The 12,124-nt window shown below is 38.7% G+C and overlaps 1 protein-coding gene across 1 annotated transcript in view; it reads left to right on the top strand.

Annotated features, from left to right (window-relative positions):
* LOC115008615 (keratin, type II cytoskeletal 8-like) overlaps nt 1-5,094 on the top strand; it is a 5,979-nt gene extending 885 nt beyond the window's left edge. Inside the window, 8 exon segments of the mRNA XM_029432315.1 lie at nt 1,611-1,819; nt 2,092-2,152; nt 2,267-2,362; nt 2,502-2,666; nt 2,778-2,903; nt 3,102-3,322; nt 3,450-3,490; nt 4,203-5,094. Of these exon segments, the coding sequence (XP_029288175.1) occupies nt 1,611-1,819; nt 2,092-2,152; nt 2,267-2,362; nt 2,502-2,666; nt 2,778-2,903; nt 3,102-3,322; nt 3,450-3,490; nt 4,203-4,498 (1,215 nt within the window). The 3' untranslated portion in view covers nt 4,499-5,094.
* The last annotated feature ends 7,030 nt before the right edge of the window (nt 5,095-12,124 follow it).

The raw sequence follows: 12,124 nt of genomic DNA, 5'->3' as shown, positions 1-12,124 counted from the left end.
CTAATGTAGGTGGTGTTCTCCTTTAAGACTGTAATGAGGTATTAAGATAAACACCATTATCATCGCAGGACATTTTGTCTTTTGTTGACATAACAACTACATGGGGGAAATTGCAACTACAGCAACAAACAGCTCATACAGTATGTTGCTTTATAGGTTTTATTTATAATGCTCTGTTGGTTCCTATGACTCTTAGGATAAAGCTGTTCAATTCCACAAACAGTTGAACAATAACTCAGGAACCTCATAGGAAATTTGTTTATTGCAAGCCAGAATAGCTCAAGGCGAAAGAGGTCTAATTTCACAATGTAGACAATCCCATTTGAAACTGTGCTTATTACAATATGCAGTCTGATAAAAGCCATGCCCAGTCATACTGTGGAAGATACAGGTTGTTTTGAGTAAAGGCTTAGCTTCCTCACATGTTTTCACTCTCGGGTGAGATCATAGTGCTCAGCTAAGAGGATCAACCTGGATACAGAGCACACACAGGGCTGGGATAAAGAGAAGAACAAAGAGGAGTGCACCCCAATGCGAGCAATATCCACCAAAAACAGAGTTTTAGTGGTTATGAAAGTAGATAAAGTGCCAGGTGTCCTCTTGCATTCTTGTTTGGCAAAATCTTATTTATCAAATGAAATCTCCTGAACAATCACAGCATGTACAAATAGTTGGGAGAAAAAAAATGGGCGTGCCGTTGTCCAGGAAAGCTTTGCATCAGGCAAGCTTGTTAAATAATCAGTGGAGTAGATAGCTATAATAAAAAACATGAACTGAACACTATCAGTATTAGGAACAATACACACTTTATGAGGCTGTATAATAGCTAATACAACCATTTTGTTGACAGCAGTATCAGAATATTCTTATGCAAACACTAGAAAAAGATTAGTGAAACTTCTTTTACAACTATTTTATCAGACAGACGCTTGCGCTCTCCTCCATCTTAGATTGATCAGTTACTGCCCATTGTAACATTCTTGTTTAAGGAGGCACCCTGGAGCAATGTAGGATAGAAGATAAGCTGTAAATCCATCACGCTGCGACATATTTTTCAGATCGTTAAACAACGCTTGCATGCCATTGTGATATGGCACACACTTACGTAGAGCTGCGAATCTCACATCATGTTTGCAGAGTGGTAGCAGGACCCCACCCAGGGTCAGGACACTCAATAGAAGAGTTGTAGAGGAAACAGTGCCTCTTTGTGTTGAAATGTGGCACTATGGGTGAGAAATGAGTGAGGGGAGTAATTGATGTGACATTAAAAGTGTGAGAGGTGGGAGAAGCTCAATTAGTCATTTTTCTTTCGGTCGATCTTCATGCGTGTCTTTGTCCATTCAGCAAACAAAGTGAATCCATTCATGTCGCTTGAGTCACGCCTTCTCGTTACATGCATTCTTTCACTGAGTATATACTGTATGCCACCGACCACCGTCCCCATACATTAACGTTTTTGTTTTGCCATTAGAAAACAATGAGTGCAGTATCACCTTCCCATCCTTTTACTATCAATCCATTCACAGTCATTTCTGTATGACCACAGGTACAGAACTGTTTATTTGCCTCTTGTTTATTGATCAATCATTCATTTACTTTTCGACCAACAGGTTCGCTTCCTAGAACAGCAGAACAAAATGCTTGAGACAAAGTGGAAACTTGTGCAGGAACAGACCACGTCTCGCTCTAACGTCGACTCCATGTTCGAAGCCTACATTGCCAACTTGCGTAGACAGCTGGACAGCTTGGGTCATGAAAAAGTCAAACTTGAGTCTGACCTGCATAACATGACAGGTGTGGTTGAGGACTTCAAAAACAAGTGAGTGTAGAAGAGCATTTCAACCTTCAGTGTTACTCTAACTCCTTAAAGAGGCTATAATCAATATTGTTATATTAACAATGGAGCACATGAATACTTGTACATTAAATGAGTTGCTTGTAGTGACACACCCACAGAGAATTATCCCCAGACATTGCTGTTTTAGACTGTGTACATACAGATTAAATGTCCGGCATGTGGATCAGATGAAATTGAAAGTATTAAAGTAATTATAATTCCTTCTGATTTAAAGTGCATATATTTCTTTCCAGATATGAGGATGAGATCAACAACCGCAATGAGTGTGAGAACAACTTTGTTCTCATAAAGAAGGTCTGTTTATTTAAATGTTTGTATTTCTTGATCTTGAAACAATGGCCATTTGTAGCTCAGGGCCGGGGGTGCATACAACAATGAATATTCTCGATGTTGTCTTTTCCTGCGCAGGACACTGACGCGGCCTTTATGGTCAAAGTGGAGCTTGAAGCCAAACTGAATGGGCTCTCTGATGAGATTGAGTTCCTGAGGCAGATCTATGACACTGTAATAACCTTATTTCACTTTTAAGTTGCACACAAATGAATAATTGATACATGTCATCTTAAAAAGAGGAGTTTTTTCAATATGATGTTTTTCGATGTCCATTCCTTAACTGCCTATGTTCATGGATCATCCTGCGCAGGAAATCAGCGAGCTGCAGGGTCAGATCAAGGACACATCTGTTGTGGTGGAGATGGACAACAGCCGTGACCTTGACATGGACGCCATCGTCGCTGAAGTGCGTGCCCAGTATGAAGACATTGCCAACCGTAGCAGAGCCGAAGCTGAGTCATGGTATCAGTCTAAGGTGAGACCACTGTGATATTCATGTCAAATTGAAACGTGCCAAACACCAGCAACACCTGGTGTGACAACACACACGTTGGATAATCATGTTCTATCATGTCTGTCTGTTCAGTATGCAGAGATGCAGCAGTCAGCAGGTAGCTATGGTGACGACCTAAAGTCCACCAAGGCTGAGATGGCTGACATGAACCGCAGGATAATGAGGCTCCAGTCTGAAATTGACATGGTTAAAGCACAGGTGAGACTTCAGTTTTGTATATTTAGATATCTTTCACTGTCATAGTATTAGGTATTTTCTTTCTTTGATTTGATTACTTCTTTATTCCTTAATATTAAGCTGTAACTTAGACCACTGTGTTAGTAGCACCTGGCCTTATACATATTATAGTTTTTGTGTATTTAACTTCACTCTTTGCTTTTCATCCTCTACTTTTAGCGAAACAGTTTGGAAGCTCAAATCGCAGAGGCTGAGGAGCGTGGTGAGCTGGCAGTAAAGGACGCTAAACTCCGCATCAGAGACCTGGAGGAAGCGCTCCTGAGAGCCAAGCAGGACATGGCCCTTCAAGTCCGCCAGTACCAGGAACTGATGAACGTGAAGCTGGCTCTGGACATTGAGATCGCCACCTACAGGAAGCTGCTGGAAGGAGAGGAGTACAGGTAAGATGTTGGTGTGACAGTGTCACCCTGTGGAGGTGATGGGAAATATCCTTTTTACATGAATATTATTGTGCACATATCTCATGGTGTTCTGCTTGCTCATGTCTTTTTCTGTTTTTCTCTACAGGTTATCAACTGGAATCAAGACCAATATATCCAAGCAGACATGTAAGTTCATGTTCTACCTTGGTACAAACATTTAAACTGTTGATTTTGTTTGCAATGTAACAGTATAAACTATGAAAAAGAAAATCAAGAGACAAAGAAAATCACATATTTGATGTACATACAACAGGATTGTCCATGGTCGGGGTCTCTGGGCAACAAAATAATAAATGTTATACGATATTATGAAAACACTATCAACTTTAACATCCGGTTGACACAGGGACACTAAGAGGAGCTGCCGTTTTTACCCTTTGTTTTGATGCATTGTTGGAAACAGAAGCCAGGTTTGTCAACAAAAATAGCAAAACTGTGTCGCACAACACCAATTGCAAGCTCCAAAAGGTGTTGCACTGACTTCTGCTCTGTGTCTGCACTTGTGTTAAATGTTCGACAAACCATGTTTTCTATGTGACGGGTGTGTGAAAAGTAAAGACAACTGCATTTAGACCACAGGTGTACTGATAATTAAATGCAAGTTAATTAGGACAGACTGAAATCACATACATCATCTCAATTAGCTCTTTAGGCCCACATCAGCTCCTGAAATCTCCAAGAAGACAAGTAAAAACTCCCCCAAATCTTCTGCAGATACAGAAAGACATTCAGATCATTAAAGAAACTTATGTACATCCAAATGTCTCCTCTTCCACCACCCTTTTCCCAAATTCTGTACGTCCATGTTAATGATTGCCTTTTACTTCTGAACGTGCAGCTATGAACTACAATGCCTACGGCCTAGAGAGCTCCCGAACCCCGTCCTACGCCAGCTGCTCTTTCGGTGGAATCAAAGCCAGCACCGGTTCATTCGCTCCCCTCGAGGGAGCAACAGTAAAGAGCACCACAGTCACCAAGACAGAAACGGTGATGATCAAGGCCGAGGAGAAGAAGGAGGAGAAGGAGGAGCAGCAGCAGGTAGAAACGGAGGAGCCAGCTGCCGTGGAGAAGAAGGAGGAAGAGCAGGAGCAGGTGGAGGCTGAAGCTGAAGCTGAAGCTGTGGCTGAGGAGTGATGTGTTTGTTCCTGTTTTTGTCAGATTCATGATTGATGATATTGGTCTTGAAAAGGAAGAAAAAGCACACCGTCTCTGCTTTATTATCCAGTTCTTTAATGATTTTGTCACCAAAGTGCCTTTACCAAATACTGTTTCTGCTGTAAGAGGTGTAAACAAAGTTTCCCCGTCAGATATCCTTAATGAAGAGGTGCTAATGGATGAGTCTTTGTTCAGGTTTCTGAAAACTCTTAATAAATTGTCAACTGCAGTACGTGTCAGTGCCTGTGGTTCAGTGATCAATGCACCACACTTGTTTAGCCAACAGGTGGCACTGTTGTATTTGTTTTCCTCTGCTGCTCTTGAGGTTTGAGTAACTTAAAACACTGCTGTCACATCAAGTATACTGCTGATAGGAGTCATTTGGGGAAAACAAAAAACATTGCCACGCTGAACTCCTTATGCTAAACCTGCTGTACTTACATTGTTTAGTAGGATGGAAATCTGTCACAAACGTCTACCATCTTCTGCTTCGAAAGACCTTTTTCTGTGTGTTACTGTTGGCAATACCTGGAGTCTTGTCTGTTTGCTCGACAATAAATCTTCTTAAAACACTATTTTATATTGTGTTCTGTTGCGTTCTGTCGGATTGTTGAAGGTTTCTTATATAAAAAAAACATTTAATAGGTAAATGAAGACCTCACCTTTGGAAAAAAAGAGGAAGCACACACACACACACACACACACACACACACACACACACACACACACACACACACACACACACACACACATACACACACACACACACACACACACACTTACATGATATTTTAAAAGTTTTTCTGACAAGCCCCAGTCTTCCTCCGTCCGGGTACACACTAATTGCAGGGGTTTCTCTTTAACAAAATTAATTGAAGGTCACACATTCCTAGAAAATGTCAGCAAATGTCATGTTCCCAACAACTATAATCCCTTACTGTAAAAAAGTATATATCTAAAGTTCACACAAAGAAAATACAAAACAAACAAATCCAAAAAGTAGACAAACCCGGCAAGAGTTATTTTCGAGGAATACAAAGCAGATATTCATGTAAAAGCTCATTTGTGTGACAGTTTGTTGTGCACTGAAGTGACATGTGATTTAAGAGACCGATAGGAACAGGTTCGAACATGAACTGTGAGTGGTGGTGCCGCACCCAAGGCTATACAACCTGAAGTTTAAGGCTTAAAACTGCACAAATTCCACAATACCACCCACCATTCATCCCTCTTAACAGAACTGTGGCTGCTGCTGACATACACTGGGGCAGATTGTAGCATTGTATCAGGTTTGAAGGCTTGATTAGTTAACTGTATAAACATTATATCACAGAGAGCAGTATGTGCACACAAACGTGTTATAGTCCACAGTAATAGTTGTAGCCCAGAACTCTACCTGTAGTCTTCTCATGATAAAATATTCTGCTCAGAACACAAACTGTGCCTGTATGAAAAGCTGTGGTGGTTTAGACTGACGATTAGAAAAGGACTGCTGTTATTTATTTAACTATATTTAAAAGCAATATCACAATATTCTGACACTGAGCACAGAGCACAATAGTAACTATTTACAAAGCAGTTTGATTCAGTTTGATTCAGATAAGTTATGCACCAATAACTGAATTGATAGGCCAGCAATCAGTTAAAAGCATCAGATTAACACTAGTGGGAAACACTTGATTAACAAATATCTGCAATAATATCTAACAGCATTATACAATCTGAATGATTAAACAAATAACACTTTGTGGACTTCGGCAACTTCATGAGCCACAAACCATGGCAACAAATTCCAGGTGTGTCCGGGCGTGTTCGTTGCATGGAAACTCATGTTGTTTTACAATGACCCATGTGTGACTTGCAGCATTCCTGCATTTGGTGTTTTCTGTTTTTCCATCATGTTACTGTATTTGTTGGGTTTTCTTTTTCTTTTCTTTTTTGCAGCTGCTGAATCTAAGCCTTGTCGTATCACCAGTGCATCATATTTTATCATGTTTTTTTGTGTGTCGAAATTATAACTGTGGGTAATCACAGCTATCAGATAAACTTTGCAGAGGAAAATGTAAAAGTAAAAACCTGAAATAGTCAAGTAAAGTACCTTAAAATCCCACAAGTACAGTAGTCCATGTTAAAAAAGTACCTGGTAGTCCTTGTTCAGATTGCAGTTCAGACTACTTTTGAATAAAAGCGTCAGCTCAGTCCCATTCAAGCAGTTAGATGATCAACACTGCAAATACTTTCATTTTAATACCATTTTGGTCAAAGGTTATAAAATGCATAGTTGCAATCAGTGTCCATAGAGTCTTATTACAATTGGTGATGGTCAGTACCAATAAAAACTCTCTGAGTTTAAAAATGCTTTGTTTGGCATGAGGTGTATGACCTGCGTTAAAAAATGTAACTTTTCCTGTTCACATGTAACTTAATCATGCACTTTTTCTTACTGTGTCTAATCAAACCATCTTAGTGATTGAGGCTTGAACCTTTGATTGTCTTTGGGGAACCAGTCTGATGGTTTGTCCTGCAGAGGAATCTGCTCTGGCAGCCTCTGCTACAAATACTATGCTGTCCTGTAACACAGTCACATGCTGCTGCTGGTTCTGCTGGTTACACTTGATGCAAACGACTTGCTGGATCCAGATTCTCATTTTTATTCAGTACAATTAATTCATGCATTCATTCATTGAAACCATTTAAACATTTATTCATTCAATAACAGTTGTCCATTCTACTACTCTACAGCTGATGCAGCTTCCTCCTTTCTGCAGTCCTGCTGAAGTAATGTGCACTGTTCTTGTTGGAGCAGGCAGAAACTATGTTGAACTCAACCTGTCAAAGGCCTACGTTGATGTTTGCTCTTGCACCCTTTCCAAATCTACACCTGTCCATAAAACCTTTGTCGGAGTGGCAAGTACAGAATAGAAAAAAAGTCTGAACAAATAAACACCGAAACAAAATACAATAGATTGTTCAGATAGTGCAAGGTATGGGGCGAGGCTGACAAGAGTCAAGCGAGAACATTGAAAGAAACCTGGTTGTGTTACTGTGCTTGACAACGCACATTCCTCAGCTTAATCTGGAGTTAACAGCATGTTGTGCTCGATGACTTTATGTTATGTCGTCTATGCAGTACACATACTATATATCTATTGTAGTTAGAATCCAGAGTACACACGTCCACACCTCAATGAGAAAAGAAAAAGAAGTGAATGTTTCTCTCTCTTCTTCAGGCAAATGTTGCAACACTGCACTTTAAGTAAAGTTCTTTGTCTTTTATATAGGCTATCTTTATCACAACACAAATTGTATAGTAAAACTAATAGAGGTCTTTAAACACAATATTTGTTTAGTATAGCCCTTTTTGGGAACATTGGTTTGACAGTATTTGGGAGACGGTGTAATTCAGGACATTCAGACATACAGTACAGTGTATGATTACAGAAAGACCAAACAGGTTCTCGGTGAGTTGGCAATGATTTAGTTCACAAGCTCATCAAAGAAAATCATTTTGTCCCAATGAAACACAAACGGGCATGATTACCAGTGGGTTCAACCTAATTTTCCTATTGTGCCCAACGGCAAAGAGATATGATGACTAACTATTGATGACATAAACTATTAATGTTTGACGTCTCTCCAGGGTTTTATTGATTTAGTCATGTAAACTGTCAGATTTAATTGTCTTAACACTTAATCTACACAATAAAGTTAATCCTCACGTAAATCTTTCAGAATTTGTCCGTACAGGACTTGATATAAAACGAACAAGACTGACAAGTTTTTTTTAAAGAAAAAAAAGATCAGCTGGAGTAATAGGTGTGAATTCCTCGGCTGCTCGGGCGGAGACAGCTGATAGATAGAGGATTACATTCTGTGGAAAGGAAGAGCATCAAACTTTCTGGATGCCTAGTTGAAGTGTGCCCCTTTTCTTGTCTTAAAACCAAAGAATGCAACAACAACAACAATAGCAATAGCTATTGTTTTCAGCAGAAGTCAAACTGAAACTTAATAGTGGGCTACGGGCCAAAAGCAAACACCTTTTTTAAGATGCAAAATGGTACTAGCACAGTTAATAAGTAGGGATCATATATATATTTAAGGAGAATTTTACCTCACAAAAAAAAATAACAGCAGAAACAGCTATTTATTTAATTTAAAAATAATTAAACACAAATGTATTTTGGAATAGACCATTGGCCATATCGAACATTATGGTGGTCCAACTCTGGCCCACGGCCCCTACTTTTGGCAGCCCTGCACTACGCTCTTAATAATAAACATAAAGTAAAATCAGGTTGCATAATATCTGGTCTGGCATTAAAGATCCCTAATTCTTTATTTTCAGATTCACCAGGTACATGTACCTTCACAAAAAAGCCCACTGAAACCATATGATCATATTTTCATAGTTTAAATGGAGACACAATTCAAACATGTGTTAAGTAGGCCGTTTTCAGACATGGATCCGCTGAGACAAAGTCAAATCTGAAATCCAACTCTGAAATATGCCTTAAAGAACTCGAGATTTGGGGTAACAAGGCCTTCTCAAATTGGCCATACGCTGAACACAATGTAATTTTTGTTTGATCTTCATCATCCAACAATTTCTTACTTCTCCCACTCACAACGAGACCAGTGTGAGCTTCAATGCAAGTCAGTCAGAATTGCAATCACACAAGCCTTCTTTGCCAGAAACCTCACTTTCTAATCGTTTTGGATTTTACAATCTTGCACAGAACATTAAAGAAAAGAAAAAAAAGTATATATTATCCAGTAACAAGTCCGATAAAACAGGCAATACATATACAATAACTGTCAAAAACAAAACAAAACAGACATCCTGTATCATAGAAATCAATGCAAGTATCTTGTCATGTATCAGTTTCACAGTAACTGCAATGAATAGCGTATTTGTTGCAATTTGTAACACTGAAGTTTCATATCAAGTAAGGCATACCTTCTTGCTTCTTACGCTCTTTGTCAAATTTAGGTTTAAGACATTAATTTGTTAAATTAATATTCTGTTCATGTGGTGAATATTCTTAAATTAAGTTCAGTCAGTCAACTTACAAAGGGTGGTATATTAACATGTGAAAACAGCAAAGCAGTATAGTAAATGTTAGGGTATACAGATTGATGCATGGATGATGGTCAGGCTGATTTAAGTTAAGCAGCAATGATGGTGGTTGAGATACCTACAGAGCAATGATGCAGCTGCAGCAAAAGCTTGACAGTAGATTGTTTACAATAGATTGTAAAGGTGCATTGGTTAATGTCACGTGTGAATGCAGTGTACAACTTGAGTTGTCTGCCTGCGCTTGCTTGCACGCTCTAGTCTATGTAATTTGTGTATAATCAAATTAAACTGAAAACCTGGGTTCATGTATTCCATCATAGGAGTACATGGTTTGCGACAGCACTATGCTGTCTGCCCTGTGCACTGCACCTAATAGGAACATGCAGGTGACATTATGCGTATGCAGTTTTTTCGGCCTGTTTTGTCAACAGTATGTCATTCACACCTTCACTGCTGAATCCCTCTCAACCATTCTAAACATTTCTTGTTTGGTTTCTATGACCTGTCAGAGAAGCTGATTTAAGGACACTTCCATCTGTCATTTTCAAGTTAAACTGACTTCCGTCCCTACAGGGTATCTCGTGCAAGCGAAAGATGAAAGATATTTTAGTTAATGACAGAAAAAACTCTGGAGAACTTGTCAGCTGGACCAGTCTGGTTCAAACTATTATGATCAGAGTATCAAGTATCAAGTATGATCAAGTAAGCAGCCCCACCGTAAAGGTGGTGTCTTTTGGGTCTGTAGCTCTATATGATAGATGGTATCCAACTTCAGGAGATGTTTCTAGAGTTACTTAGAATCATAACTCAACAGTATGCCAATTGTTTGTTCTAATCTAATAATTAAGTATGAATGAAAAGCTTTTTTTCACAACAAAATAACTTATGTTTTCCTTCCTAATTCCTCACCTATTCCCACAGAGATTACATTTTGTTTTCATTGAATTGTTGTGCAAATTCTTTTTCTGGGTTATAATGTGTCTTTTAAACTTGGTTGTTTGGAATTGGGGTGTAACTGTGAGATACAGTTCAATTGTCATTGTTAGGTAACTCTCTGGCTGAACATGCCATAACAGGTGTGTTTGTTTAATTTTGTGATCTGCCAAACACTTATGAGATACTTGAGGTCCTGCAAACTTAATCATTGATGTCTGACTCTGAAAGTAAAGCTTTTGGGTGTGCCCAAACATGCTTTCTGCTGCTCTGCGTATCTCACAGCTTCCATTGTAAAGAATGCACGGGTGTGTCAGACTGAATTCTCCTGGTCCTGCATAAACTTTTAAAATCACTTTAAGCCTTGCCTTTTCATTATACAATATTTTCCATTTCATGACGATTTTTTTAGATTGATAATTGATAATTCATATGCATTATTAAAGTAAACAATCTTAAATATTTTAATTTAAATAAAAGTATTTTAAGTCACTATCTATCGAGGTAACACAACAGTGTTTGAGCCTATGGCCCACTGATGAAAGCCCTTGCATTTGCAGTGATACAAACTCTTTGGTCTGTGGCAACATTCTCTGAAAAAACACACCTGCAATTATCACTTATCTCCATAGGTGCCACCAAACAGTTCTGCAAAAAACATTTTGCAGAAGCACTTGTTGAAAATTGCATACAAACGAGGTTCAACCAAAATAGTTATTTCTTTATTTGGGGAGAAACTTTAAAGCATGTGTCAGTGGGTTATTAGATGAAGTTTAACATGGTTTATTTTTTAAAAGAGCATAACATTTTCACTGTAATTTCTTCACTCCTGCTTCTGGTATTTTATTGTTTGAATTTAAAAGTTATCAAACTTCATTCCTTCATACTTTCTTTGACTATCTTAACTCGAGTGCCAGCAGCAAAGTTATTGCTTCCTGTTGGCAGAGTGTAGTTTATAAGTAGTTAATCATTTTCTACTATCAAAAGGCATTCTGGATGCTAAAAGGGTGGGGTGGTTTGATGACACATCCTCAAATTTCTTTCACCTGTTCAAACGTGCAAGTGTGCAGATATGTCCCAAGTGGTCTGCTGTTAGAGGCTGACGTTCTCTATTGTTTTTCCTCTTTTGTATAGTGTCATTTACACCATTAAACTAATTGCAAAACTTTGCACAGATTTCCACATGCATGCAGTTGAATTGGGTGGCAGTTATATCTGGGGATACAAACCACATTTTCACACGCACACACGCACACACGCACACACACACACACTAATAATGAGTATATGATGACAAGACAGCGGTTGCTAGACACTGCAGGAACAATAACAAAAGGTGACTACACCGCTTTGATAGTGAACTGTGGGAGGATAATGTAGTCTGATAACAGGAAACACATTCATGAGTTATTTTCTCATGTACTCAACTATTAAGATATTCAGATGGTTTACCATTTAAACTGCTTTACAACAAACATGCCTGCTTGAATGCAAACATCAAACATAAATACTCTAAGATAAAACGCTAAGCTACATTAGACAACACTTTTCAGTGAAAGCTACGACAAAGTGTAAATGCTTACAAATAACCAACA

The sequence above is a fragment of the Cottoperca gobio genome, chromosome 5 (assembly GCF_900634415.1).
Source record: "Cottoperca gobio chromosome 5, fCotGob3.1, whole genome shotgun sequence".
Lineage (NCBI taxonomy): Eukaryota > Metazoa > Chordata > Actinopteri > Perciformes > Bovichtidae > Cottoperca > Cottoperca gobio.
The sequence above is the reverse complement of the archived record's forward strand: the minus strand, read 5'-3'. Positions and strand labels throughout refer to the sequence as shown.